The sequence below is a fragment of the Suillus fuscotomentosus genome (assembly GCF_016647785.1).
Source record: "Suillus fuscotomentosus strain FC203 chromosome Unknown F5891scaffold_4, whole genome shotgun sequence".
In the NCBI taxonomy this organism is placed as follows: domain Eukaryota; kingdom Fungi; phylum Basidiomycota; class Agaricomycetes; order Boletales; family Suillaceae; genus Suillus; species Suillus fuscotomentosus.
Window position 1 is genome coordinate 238,640 of NW_024539516.1, and position 12,754 is coordinate 251,393.

At 48.3% G+C, this 12,754-nt stretch overlaps 6 protein-coding genes across 6 annotated transcripts; 4 read left to right on the plus strand and 2 right to left on the minus strand.

The window, feature by feature from the left end:
- Positions 1 to 3: 3 nt before the first annotated feature.
- On the minus strand, positions 4 to 1,235 carry F5891DRAFT_1274378 (cytidine deaminase-like protein; the record flags this gene model as incomplete). Its single annotated transcript, XM_041370172.1, has 4 exons — positions 4 to 601; positions 652 to 988; positions 1,037 to 1,091; positions 1,151 to 1,235. The coding sequence occupies 4 exons, from the start codon at positions 1,233 to 1,235 to the stop codon at positions 107 to 109; spliced, it is 972 nt and encodes a 323-aa protein (XP_041232046.1). The 3' UTR covers positions 4 to 106.
- Positions 1,236 to 1,362: 127 nt separating this feature from the next.
- F5891DRAFT_1125411 (glycosyl transferase family 4-domain-containing protein) lies at positions 1,363 to 3,148 on the plus strand (the record flags this gene model as incomplete). The annotated part of the gene is made up of 7 exons (XM_041363967.1): positions 1,363 to 1,610; positions 1,661 to 1,811; positions 1,863 to 2,076; positions 2,128 to 2,455; positions 2,506 to 2,694; positions 2,754 to 2,994; positions 3,074 to 3,148. The coding sequence occupies 7 exons, from the start codon at positions 1,363 to 1,365 to the stop codon at positions 3,146 to 3,148; spliced, it is 1,446 nt and encodes a 481-aa protein (XP_041232047.1).
- Positions 3,149 to 3,765: 617 nt separating this feature from the next.
- F5891DRAFT_1125412 (isocitrate lyase icl) lies at positions 3,766 to 5,653 on the plus strand (the record flags this gene model as incomplete). Its single annotated transcript, XM_041363968.1, has 9 exons — positions 3,766 to 3,828; positions 3,886 to 4,049; positions 4,103 to 4,218; positions 4,268 to 4,555; positions 4,629 to 4,743; positions 4,768 to 4,837; positions 4,890 to 5,294; positions 5,352 to 5,489; positions 5,540 to 5,653. The coding sequence occupies 9 exons, from the start codon at positions 3,766 to 3,768 to the stop codon at positions 5,651 to 5,653; spliced, it is 1,473 nt and encodes a 490-aa protein (XP_041232048.1).
- Positions 5,654 to 5,865: 212 nt separating this feature from the next.
- Positions 5,866 to 7,436, plus strand: F5891DRAFT_1002522 (F-actin-capping protein subunit alpha). The gene is made up of 8 exons (XM_041360251.1): positions 5,866 to 6,026; positions 6,091 to 6,206; positions 6,262 to 6,360; positions 6,411 to 6,460; positions 6,514 to 6,648; positions 6,699 to 6,795; positions 6,843 to 7,064; positions 7,112 to 7,436. Exons 1-8 carry the CDS (start codon positions 5,945 to 5,947, stop codon positions 7,178 to 7,180), a joined length of 870 nt encoding a protein of 289 aa, XP_041232049.1. The 5' UTR covers positions 5,866 to 5,944; the 3' UTR covers positions 7,181 to 7,436.
- Positions 7,437 to 8,960: 1,524 nt separating this feature from the next.
- Positions 8,961 to 10,135, plus strand: F5891DRAFT_1181885 (uncharacterized protein; the record flags this gene model as incomplete). The annotated part of the gene is made up of 2 exons (XM_041366077.1): positions 8,961 to 9,048; positions 9,120 to 10,135. 2 exons carry the CDS (start codon positions 8,961 to 8,963, stop codon positions 10,133 to 10,135), a joined length of 1,104 nt encoding a protein of 367 aa, XP_041232050.1.
- Positions 10,136 to 10,860: 725 nt separating this feature from the next.
- F5891DRAFT_1181886 (uncharacterized protein) lies at positions 10,861 to 12,291 on the minus strand (the record flags this gene model as incomplete). The annotated part of the gene is made up of 2 exons (XM_041366078.1): positions 10,861 to 12,042; positions 12,094 to 12,291. The coding sequence occupies 2 exons, from the start codon at positions 12,289 to 12,291 to the stop codon at positions 10,861 to 10,863; spliced, it is 1,380 nt and encodes a 459-aa protein (XP_041232051.1).
- Positions 12,292 to 12,754: the final 463 nt, after the last annotated feature.

Here is a 12,754-nt window from a genome sequence, read left to right on the forward strand (position 1 = left end):
TTTGGATGACCGGTAGCATCTATGTAAGACGGTTAATGGGGTCTGACGGAGATCATGTATGATATGTGACTAGTGAGTACTGTTTCATCATACATCTATCCGATCGTTATGCATCTATCTGCTCATCAAGATGTGCCGGGGCGCTGCCTTCTTTTTGTCTCCAGTGCGCAATGCTGTAGCGGTGGTTAACACCCTTGAGCGCAGGTAGACATGCAGATCCACCGCATCCTCCCGTCCGTGGCATGGGGACAATGTAAAAAACCTCTTTGACGCGCGAATGCAGCAGTGCCATGCTGCACATGATGCATGGTTCGTGGGTTATGAAGAGCGTAAGCCCAGTTAGCAGGTAATTTACGCCGTTGCACGATGTGCCTGAGATTCCAAGGCTGCCGTTGGAAGAGGAAGTAGCGGGCTTCAGGGGGTCAGATAGAAGATCGGCGGGGGTCGTTTGTGCACGCCAATCAGCTACGTTTCGAATGATGTTCATTGCAGCATGGCGCAAAGGATGCCCAGTGGATATACGCGTGTCTTTGGCTGTAAATGACCGAGACAATAGAGCTTCGTCTTCGAAGGGCTTAGGCACGTATGCAACGACCGGAAGCTGAGAGACTGTGAGTATACCTTCTCATCCGAGACTTCCGACTAACCAACCTCGTCACTTGACGCTGTCTCAGCAGTATTTCGTAAAATGTGATTGATGGCATCACGAGCCCATTGAACTTTAGCAATAGACCATTTCTCTGGTTCCCATTTCCGCCGTGGTGCGTATACAGTAGGCCACAACGTATTTTTTAAGATAAGTGCCGTTTGTGTTAAAGCGGGATTGCAGGGGACAGAAATCTGATAGGGATCTCCGATATCAATGTTCGTAGGAAGTACAGGAACAGAGGACGAGACACTAAGCAGGAGCGTGGAGATACTGTCTCTTTTCCTGATGCGTTTGAGATGTGATAGAGTATCGCTCTCGAGGCCCGACTGTTTCAGCCATCTAGTAGCTTTGAGCGTTGGTTGGGGACATCAGAGCGAATAACCTCACTTTAACATTGTCGCTATGTATTTCGAGTTCGAGATGTCAACCGCCCAGGCTTGCACTAAATGGTGTGGTGAGTCACGCTCTCAAATTTCAGAAGGTACATTGGGAGGAACATACTTGTCCTGATATCTTCCATCGACTCCTCTTCTTCATCTATTTGAAGCTTGTTTGATGTCGTGACTGTAAACGGAAGAGTAGCCATAGGCCATATCACGTGCTCAAATTCAATCTTGCTCCTGACACGTACATCTTAAACGGCGCGTCAGTCACGGTGGAGAGCTTTATCAACAAGAACATTGATATTATACTGGAGTTTCGGCGGGCAACCCATGGCGCCTCCACTATCCCCCAGGCCACTTCCTAGCATTTTGCTCATATCCCTAATACCAATTGCTTCATGGTTTGTTGTTCGTCCTCTGCTAGACCCTGTCCCTCCATTGCCAGCCCTATGGGCATCTGTTGGGTTCTCTATATTCGCGTTTGTTGCTGCGCTTTACTTGGTTCCTGCACTTGGACCAACATTCGTGAAAGCCAACTTGAAAGGGAAGGATCTTTTGAAGGTCTACTCCGATCCTATGTTCGTGTCATTAAACGAGTGCGAGGTCGAAGGCTGACCTGTATATCAAGACCAGAGAGTCAAGGCCTCGTCTGCGCGTCCATATATATTCTGCTATTAATCCTATTTATTCCTTTCCCATTCTCAACTTCCATCGCAAGCCTTTCCGGCGGAGGAAGCAAGATCGAAGGCTTGCTGGGCGCTGCGTCTCTACATCATGAGGTAAGTGCCCCCTCAGTGTTAAAAAGAATCTTTGTGTAACCAGCAGTCAAGCTATCTGTATATCTGTCATCATTGCTATCGCTCTTGATGGCAACTGTGTTGGGGTTCCTCGACGATGTGTTCGATATTCGATGGAGGCATAAACTGCCTATCCCGCTTATTGCTGCCATACCGCTCTTGATGGTCTACTATGCGGAAGGAGGGAATACTCATGTAGTTGTACCCATTCCTCTTCGGCCATTCCTTGGCCTTGTCGTTAATCTAGGTTTGTGATTTTCATTGTATCATCGCTTGTGATGCCTCAACACATCTTCAGGTCCCCTATATTATCTTTATATGTCACTCCTCTCGACATTCACCACTAATAGCATCAATATTCTTGCTGGGATCAATGGCTCCGAAGTCAGCCAAGCATTGATCATTGCAATCTCAGTTATCATCAACGATCTTTTATACATGCCCTGGCCATTTGACTTCCGTATACCCATGCACCTTCTCGGTAATCAAATAGAAGTCGAAATTGGTGGCGCTTGGCAGGCAGGAATGGCCTACGGAAGTAGCGAACTTGTTGATAGACATCTTTTCAGTCTGTACTTCATGCTTCCTCTCGTAGGTGTATGTCTTGGATTTATGTACCATAACTGGTGGGTTCGAATGACCCAGTCCTCGAATTGCTATTTCTCATTGCCCATAGGTATCCTGCACGTGCATTCCCTGGAGACACGCTCTGTTATGCTACTGGAATGGCCTTTTCCGTGGTCGGAATACAGGCACACTTCTCCAAGACTCTACTCCTGTTCTTTATTCCTCAGATTTTCAACTTTTTGCTCTCATGCCCACAGCTCTTCGGTATCGTGCCGTGTCCTCGGCATCGCGTTCCAAGGTTGTACCATAATTTCTGAGATACAGTCCGTCATTGACCAACTTATGATATTATCTTAGATTCGTTGCCGACACCAATTTGTTGCATCCCTCAAAAGCCGTCTTTGATAAACGGCCTCCTACGAGGCTCGCGTCTCTTACTCTTCATATATTCGCTACACTCGGTTTCACAGAGCTGACTGTGGACCCAACAAATGAAGTTGTCCTTGAAGCCACCAATCTGACGATCCTCAATTTCTTTCTCTTGCGTCTGGGTCCTATGAACGAGAAGAAGCTCGTCCAGGTACTTATGTGTACTCAGGTGTGCCGGTCTAGCATACTGCTGTTCGCCAAATTACTGACACTGGCTGGCATCTCCTTCTTGAATCCTTTCCTAACAGATCGCGGGCAGTGTTCTTGCTTTTACTATACGCTACGGTTTAGCTGGCCTTGTCTATGATGGCGACAGGCGGTGATTGTACATATATTGTCATGGGGCGCGCCTTATAATGGGTCGCGTGCCTGCCCCTGGATACGACGGCTTTGCGTTGGCACCAACAGCCTGCGCTCATCACGATCAGTGACACGTGCGGAGATCCGCTGTCGTGAGAGAACCGAACTGAGTCGGACTGTACATGTAGAATGTAGAGGAGTGAGCGCTTGAGCTTGAGCGCTTGAGCTTGAGCGCTTGAGCTTGAGCGCTTGAGCAGCTGGTGCAGTGTTGGGCAAGAATAACTATTTGGAACTAACGAAGATGCGGCCACCTCGGGGTCTTAAATCTCACCGAATACCCTACTGGGCGTAGCTTTGAGCAGGTCTCCCGCTGAAAATCCGTATAACGCCGCCTGCATGCTCCGTGTTTCCGGACATAGAGCGTAATCACGAGCCTCTCATCGTTATTATCGGCTTGTGATCTGTATCAAGATGTATGAGCTCTGACACTACTAGTTTATTTTTCTTCGCTTGTTTCAAATGAACGAGTGGGGCGGAATCACATGTCTCAGTCATGCCTCGCCGCTGAGCTTTACTGACCACTTAATAGATTCTTCCCTCCCCATTTCAATATCCTATTCCTGCCACTTCCCGTATTGTTATGGCCAATACTGAACGCTCCGCTTTCCAGACTGAGGTCGCTGAGGTCGAACGGTGGTTCCAGGTGAGCCCCTAAACTCCAATCACTCAGTTGCAGTATTGAGCAATGCCGATCATAAAGAGCCCACGTTTTGCCAGAGTGAAGCGGCCATATACCGCTGCTCAGGTCGTCGCGAAACGGGGTAGCATCCCAATCAAGTATCCTTCCGAGATTCAAGGAAAGAAGCTCTTCGCCCTGCTCTCCGAGCACGCCAAGAATGGTACACCTTCACACACATACGGAGCGTAAGTGACCTCCGTACAACTACTGTGTGACGGTATTGATAGAAGGTGCATAGCCTAGACCCCGTACAGGTTACCCAGATGGCCAAGTACCTCGAGACAGTTTATGTTTCTGGTTGGCAATCCTCCAGCACGGCTTCGTCTACCAATGAACCCGGCCCCGATCTTGCAGGTACGCACTTTCCTTCTGCGATGACGTAGTTTACCTAACTGGCTTCCAGATTACCCCTCGAATACGGTTCCTAACAAGGTTGAGCACCTATTCATGGCACAGCTCTTCCATGACCGTAAGCAATACGAAGCTCGCTCGAATATGTCTGAGGCAGAGCTTGCGGCGACACCGTCCATCGACTATCTTCGTCCAATCGTTGCCGATGCTGATACCGGACATGGCGGACTCACTGCAATTATGAAGCTTACAAAGATGTTCGTCGAAAAAGGTGCGGCTGGTGTTCATGTCGAGGACCAAGCACCTGGGACAAAGAAATGCTGGCCACATGGCGGGCAAGGTTCTCGTGCCGATATCTGAGCACATCAACCGCCTTGTTGCCATCCGACTTCAATATGACATCATGGGTGTAGAGAACTTGGTCATTGCACGGACTGATTCGGAAGCCGCTACCCTGATTACCTCAAACATTGATGAGCGCGACCACCCTTTATTTTCGGCTCCACAAACCCGGATCTCCCCCCTCTTGTGAATGTTATGACCGACGCCGAGAATGCCGGAAAGTCCTGGTGATGATTTGCAAGCGATTGAGGACGCTTGGACTGCGTCTGCAAACTTTGCAGTTGTTCTCCGAGACCTTGGCTAATGCCCTGACTGCACAAGGTGCATCAAAGGCTACCGCTGATCGATTCATCTCCCGTGTTATGCACTCGTCATTCCCTCAAGCAGTAGCCATCGCACAGAGAGAATTTGGTCTCAAGTCTGTACCCTACTGGAACTGGGATACACCTCGGACCCGGGAAGGGTTCTATCGCTACCAAGGTGGCACCCAGTGTGCGATTAAACGGTCTATTGAGTATGCACCATACGCCGATGCCCTTTGGATGGAAACAAAGAAACCGATCTTGGCTCAAGCCCAAGAGTTCGCTCGTGGAGTCCATGCTGCACGCCCAGGTCACTGGTTGGCGTACAACCTCAGCCCTTCCTTCAACTGGGAGGCCGCTGGCTTGAATAGTCAGGATATGAAAGGTTTTGTCTGGGAGCTAGGTAAACTCGGCTTCGTCTGGCAATTTATTACGGTCAGTACTTGACAAATTACCTACTAACAATCAAACTGACTGGATCTTACCTGTCAGCTCGGCGGCTTGCACTCTAATGCGTACATAAGCGACCTCTTTGCTCGCTCATATGCGAAGGAAGGTATGAAAGCGTACGTGGAGATTGTCCAGAGCAAAGAGCGGGAGATTGGCTGCGATGTCTTGACGCATCAAAAGGTTTGCTACTACGACCTCATGCACGCGCCCTGAAGCTAATACTTGAATAGTGGAGTGGTGCCGATTACGCCGATAATCTCATAAAGACCGTCACCGGTGGTGTATCGTCCACAGCAGCCATGGGCAAGGGTGTCACAGAGGACCAGTTCAAGGCCAAACTATGATCTACGGCACTCATGGTCATCTTAAATTGATCGTAGAACACATTCTATCTTCCCAGCATTACAAAGTATACAAATACATCAGGATTAACATTTGTATTTCAAGTCGTGGTCCGGGACCCTTATGAGTCCACGGCTGTAGTTTTATCTTTTTTTTCCCCAGTAAAATACTGGATTATGCACATCTTATCGGCAGTTGCCGACCGCTCCATGATGTCGAATGCCGCAGCTTCAAGTTCGATGTACAATTGAAAGCCAAACCTACGCGGCGCGTCAGAAGAACCGAATATCGTGATGAGTTCTGAAGATCGTGTACAAGTGGCTGCTTCCTTCATCCTTCAATCACCCCCAGGAGAGATTAATGACGTCTTAAATGGTGCCCAGCATTTAGTACCTTGTCTTCTCCGCGCAACGCTGACTTCTGGTCCATTTTCCTGCAGATGTTCGCGTCATCGTAGATGATGACGCGGGATTAGAGGAAGGCATCCTTCCTGCCCTTCGGGAATACAATATCGCGCAGTTCACAACAGTCGAAGTGCCAGGCGAACACCATCAAGTCAGTATCTAACTCAACGCGTCGGGATGCCGTTATTCAATGGATCTTGTCCTAGACAATAATTAGCGAATTTGCGCGTGTACCCGACACCGAAGAGGAACGCTATCTAGACCCACGATCTAAAATTTCTTTTGTTTTCAACCACTTGACTCTAGTGAGTCCTCACGTTCAGTCACGAGCGGTGGTCACCGATGGTGTTAGTAGGAAGCCACAGATCCTCAGTCGGAGGAGCCTTCGGAAGTTGAGCCTCAGCGGTCAGTGGATTCATTGTCATGCATTGATGCCCATTGGATTAATCAGAGATCAGTGCTGCGTTGGACTCTGCTGCTTTGTCGTACTTGAACTCACACTACCACGATGGAGTTGTCACTGTGCTAGCCATGTCGACCACCCGATTCACAATCCAGATCGTCTCCAATAAATACAACCCATCAAACTACTGGTTCGTTCATTACCACAATTCACATTTGTCGAACTAAATCATCTCTGCAGGGCTGGTAGATGGCGCTCGCACTACGAGATAGACTTTGAGAGTAGGACCATACAGGGAAGAGTCCTCGTGAATGTTCACTACTATGAACAGGGCAATGTAAGATTTCGCAGGATACAGATTCATCGGTCTGACGTTTGGTATAGGTCCAACTCAGTACATCGAATGACTCGTCAATATCAATACCGGCTGCTGTGTCATCACTATCTCCTGCGTCATCAGCATCCAAAATATTTGCATTGATCGAGGCTGAAGAGTCGCGATGCCAGGCATCCCTGAATGATGCATATCATGAGATGGGAGAGAAGACGTTCAAAGGGTTGAGGCGCGCCTTGCCTCTGACGCGACAGAAGATAGACTGGGATAAGGTGAGTTCCTTGTTATGACGGTCATCATCCCGACTGAATTTACCTAGACTATGGGATACAAATTGGGCGCTGAACTTACTGCTAGCAATCGTGCCTTTGGCGCCCAACCTCGATAGTGGTCATCAGCAATTGACTTGCGTCGCTTGGTTCCAAGGGACACCTCTTGGTTTTCACTTATGTAGTTGTATCCTGTAGAAATGAAAAACCATTTCACTGAAATGACCTATATAAGCACCTAACTTGCAATTCGGCAAACGTTTTAGCGCATATGACAGCTCACCCGCACATAGATCTCTATGGCGTACCTTGTAATCTTGGTGTTATGCTAATCGGTATCGGCTTGCCCGAGAGCTCAGCTGGGATGATTCCGACATGTTAGATGGAAATGACAGGTGGCATATACCATTTTCAAGCTTACACCAATAAATACAAGATCTATACCACAAACTCCATGCAAGTAAGTGGTACGAGATACTAAGCAATTAACGGCACAGGGCAGACATCATAGACATTGTTTGTCAGGCTTCCGGTATTGCCTCCCGCTGCCCGATCAACCTTGCGAATACCTCGGATGCAACACTCATATAACATGTGAGAGATGTAAGGCAATGAAATGAGGGTTGAACGTTGGGTGATGACTCGTTCAGGGCCAGCGTGATTCCAGAATATGACAGTTTTGCCGAGAAAGTCCGGGTGTATCCACTACTTGTCGTCAACCATCTTTACTCGTTAGTGACTCGTGGAGTGCTGATCAATACGAGGCATTGTGAGGACGAAAGCCTGCAAGCTCACCTCCATCCGTCAAAGTATACTTTCAGCTTATCGAAGGTAGCGTGGACATCATAGCAGAGATCCATGCCGTTGGAAGAACTGTCTGCGAGCCTTTCATATTCTTCCAATAGTATTTACCGACATTCTTGAGTAGTGACGAATGATATCCCACGTTATAGCTGAAGCATGTATCTGCGTAATCCAACTTGAGTAGACATGCTGACCCGGCAGAGAAATCCGTATCCAGGATGACACGTTTCAGGATGTGAGTGCGCGGTATGCAAGGTTGTCAAACCTCAATGGGCATGTATATTTTTCGTCCTACATGCCACTGAGGCGCTGTCTCGCCGATTGACCCATTAGAAATTCAAATCACTCCACTTTTTTTACCAATGAAAACAGTTTCAAACCCACTGTCACGTCGTCGAAAAATGGCAGTTGTATCACTGATCAAGATGTCGTCAAAAGTCGGCCTGGCCAGTGGCTTGGCTGGGTATTGGGTCTGATGATTGATAAGATCCAGCTGTGACTACAAAGGGGGATATCGTGTTGGTGTACGAAACAGATTTTGGCTTCGAAATTTCGGCTTACATGGCCATAGCAGGAACATGAACAAAGCCCCGGCGAGGTCGGCTTGCGGGTAGATCTGCAGATATGCATGTGGAAATAGCGCAGGCGGTATCACGCTCGGAGCTTTCGCCACCCATTTCGGGGGTGTTCCTTAGCATCGTGTCTAGAACCCTTGACACGTCCAAATCTTGCACGCTTTTGTGGAGTTCTGATTCACTTCTTCCTCGTTGCTGGTTGCTCTATCTTGTCGAGCCCGCATGAGTTGCAGTGGATATCTGAGCGTTTTGCATGGCTTCAAGTCGTGAAGTCACCTGTGTTTCGTGAATGAGCCATTTGACATGATGTGAGGTAGCAAGCGAGTGCTCCGAAAAGTACTGTAAGGCGAGTATTAAATCGCAGGCTTTGTTGCCAGTTAGTGGCTCTTGGGTGGCTCCGAACAAGTTGGCTCATTGTATTCAATAGTGTGGGGAAAAGAAGTACTTATGTAAATAAAAGCTTGATTGAATTTGACCCAGTTACGTTCATACTTTACTGCATAACAAGGCTCAAGCGCTTATGTCTTGCCACCGTTGTTCACAGTCCACCAGCACACCCGCCAACTTTCTTCTACGGTGCAGGAGCTGCAGCAAATACTGGCATCATAGTAAGTGATCAGTCGCATGTGAAGACGGACCATCTAATAAGAACCACACCCATCATTTTGTTTGTTACTAGGATGTCACCCCCCTCCCCTCGAAAGCGATGAACTCCTTAAACTCATCCGCTCCCAAAACGCAGGCGACCGCGAGAATGGCCTCGATAGTTGGAAATGCAAACGTTGTAAGAAGAATCAAGCGGCTCAAATCATTGGCAAAACTGCAGTTCAATCGCTGAAACCGAGACCGGACGACAACCAACAGCCACAGCCCTCCTTTCAGGCGCAAACATCGCTGGGACTTTCACTTTCAAAGGACAAGAGCAAAACAGACCCGAAGGTTGTAACTCGCGTCGGTAGGCCAGCGAGACCTAGCATCGAGGCAACCACCCATATACTCCATACTGCCGAACGGACACTACACAACGACCGCGGTAGCCAGCACCAACAACAGCAGGGTAATCATACAGGTAGTCAGATGAGAAGTTTAGGTGCTGAAAAACTACGCTCCGTAATTTTGCGCCCTGATCGCCTATGTTTTCCAGATAGCAATAAACTTCCGACAACTACAGTTGAAAGCCTCCAAGTGAAACGTGTGCTTCAAGTGGAGCACCTTGATGGTCCCAAAGCGGACCGTAACTACTCCAATAAGATGGAGCTCTGTCCAGATCAGCCTGCTGTGCCTCTCAAGTACGCCCGTGCTCCAGATGGAAAGAAGGTCGTCTCGTCCGGACATCCACCAAGATTGGAGCAGCTTGAAGATGTCAAATATGTAAATCCTTCACGCATAAAAAAACGTACAGCAAAAAAAGAAGATACGCCTCTCTCTCGTTCTGTTACTTTGTTCTCCGAAAGGGTTTTTTCTCCATTTACTTCACTTCCTGTTCAAGACGAGGAACATATTCACTATGATTCGGTGGTGAAGAGTCCTCGGGGCAATGGGCAAGAAGTCGGTATTCATACAGATGCTCCTTCAAGACCCCCTGTTGGACATGGCGACATCCAAATGAAGGATGTCAATGATGATGCCCACGAACCTCCTGTCCCACAGTTTAGTGGTTCCACTCTCGCTTCATCCAGTTCGAGAACAGTCTAGCGAGCAGCAAGGAGGCAGTTCTGTGACACAAGAAGGTCACCAGATCATCCAACAAGGAGTTGTTCAATTGCATCATCAACTCGAAGGCCAGAGCAGCCTTAAGGTTGGTCTTAAGTTTAGAGTGCAACCAGTTCTGTCCTGACGTGATTCAACAGCAAATACCGAAGGCAGAGGCAGAACCTTTGCTAGGCCCGGATTGGTTGAAAGCTCGATACTCGGTTGCCAATGATTCATGGCGCTCTTTTTGCGATCCACAGCGCCAAATGTATGGTACCAGCAGACGCAAGAAACTTACAACTAGATTTCTTGGTGATCCGGTACAATCGCTGGCGACAACAAATAGAGAACCACTCTGGTTTTTTTCCTGTCACGATTGGATCCAGCAGACACAAGCCCGTTCATGTTTGGAAACCAGATAATTGACACATCTTCAATACTAGTAACATGAGTAACTTAAAACAATTTCATATACGTCGTTCTTGTACACGGTTATACTAATGGTCTATAATATTCACTTGGCTACCGCTGTCATGTCCCGCTGCTGCAAGATATTGTTTACTTCTTCCCATAGCTTGCGATAATACCGACCTTTAGGTAATGTGTCTAAAGGATACTGCCACGCACTGATTCTCCTCAGCCGGGGAAAGATATCAGACAGGGCACATGCGACATCTTGTGGATTGGCCAACCTCGAATCTCCCAAGCTAAGGCGAGTCACTGCCAAATTACGTGTCAGAGCTCCCTGCCGTGAGGACTGGGACGTTATGGGACAGGGTGAGAGGGCATTTAAGACTATCGCAATCTGATAGAGCCTCGGGCACAGAGCGCACAACTGATTGGAGACCGCGGACAGTGATCGATAATTTAGGTTCAGAAGCGGACGGATGCCAGCCACGCCTATCATTGAGACAAAAGACCTCAAGTTCTGGCCAGGAGCTTGCCATCACTGTAAGATCCGAGTCACTCAGAGAAAATGACAGGCACACGCCCAGATCAAAAACTCGTAGTTTGGTGAAAGCGAAAAGTGGCTTGAATACATCCACCGTGATGATCTTTGAGTTGGGAAGAAGCTGGGAGACTGCGAGTATAGCATTTGAAAGGCTGTCGCGTACTTCAATAGAACGCATCGTGCTGCATTCTTTGTCGCATTGACTGGAATAAAGTGTGCTAAAACACTCTGTTAAGGAAGCAGAAGTCGGTGCTTCAGAGATGTCGAAGACAACTGAGTGCAGAGGCCTGCATCCAGGTTCTACAAAGGATGTGATAATTGGCATACTATATGCACGAAGATGTAGATTGCGCAGACTGCAGAACCACGAGCTAGCAGCACAATCCCTCGCTGTCCTGGAACTATGAGGCGCTAAGCTTCCGTGGTCGCTTGATACCCACGAAGGGATGCCCAAGCTTAAAGTCGTGAGTGACTTGAGTTGAGATAGGCGCAGAAGATCTGCTTCGCTGATGGTCGATGCCTTGCATTCTAAGGCAGTGAGACGAGGCAGCTGACAAATGGTCTGAACGGCAGAGGGACCCTCGTCTTCCGATGAAGATATGACAGAATGCTTGCTTATTGACACGCTGTGAAGGTTGGGGCAGAGTTCGGGCAGTAAGGTTAGGAAGGGAAAGTCGGGAGGTTTGTGGAAAGAGAAATCCAGCTCGAGGGATTCTAGAGTAGGACTTAGGAATAGTCGGATATATACATAACGTGATTGATCAGTGTCAGTCCACGATAGTCGACGGAGGTTGGGAATCAACGAGGTCGCGATGCGCATCATGCTTAATAATCGCAATCGTTCTGTAAAGGCGACTTGGGAATGGGTATCTGAAAATGCCAGAGGGGGACACGATAATTTACGGACACGAGACGCAGCTCCTTGGAAGGACGCGCATGGTATTGATGTACGCGAGTCCTTCAGGTCGAGTCAGTTATCACGGTGTCTATGATTCAATTATTCACGCACATTGGATATGATTGGTTTCATATATTGGAGCAAGGGCCTCACGTCCGGCAAGTCTGACCATAAGAAGTCCAACGCCAGAGGTGATAGGAAATGACATGTCCGAGCGAGAGCGTTGAGCTGGCTACATGAGGCGTCTGCTTCTCGCACCGCAGCAAGTATGTTCAGCACGATTTCGTTAACTAGCAATGCATGATGCATGGTAGATATGGGAGGGAAGGTGCGAGTATGGCTCCTGAGGCGCCGAGCGAGAGTGACAAATATAATAGATGAGAGATCACCCCCGATTAATTGCCTTACGCAAAGATAGGCGCTTGTTCGTGGAGGCGATGATGTTACCGAGGGTGATAAGACTTGGGTGAAACAAAAAGCTTTTGTACTGAAAGGATTCTATGATTCATGCCATGAGACTGTTCGGCATGGGAAGTCGTGAGAAGTAGAAGGCTGGGATGATGCTTCATTGGCGGAGCTACCGTGGAACTATTGTCTTGCCGTCCAAGACGTGCAGGGACATAAGCCGTGTGGCAAAGCTTGGAATTCAATGTTGCCGAAACCCGGTGCTATCACCCACTACATTTCCCTCATCCGAGGGACATCCGTGAATGACTCCTTCTTAATTATTTCATACATGCCTAAGGCAGAAGATATCGTATGAGTGTTCTCA

Excerpts from the sequence above, each read along its gene's own strand:
- F5891DRAFT_1002522 (XM_041360251.1), top strand. The coding sequence starts at position 5,945 with ATGAGTTCTGAAGATCGTGTACAAGTGGCTGCTTCCTTCATCCTTCAA. Across the intron at positions 6,207-6,261 it reads TGCCAGGCGAACACCATCAA|ACAATAATTAGCGAATTTGC; the intron begins GTCAGTATCTAA and ends ATCTTGTCCTAG. Across the intron at positions 6,361-6,410 it reads TTTTCAACCACTTGACTCTA|GAAGCCACAGATCCTCAGTC; the intron begins GTGAGTCCTCAC and ends TGGTGTTAGTAG.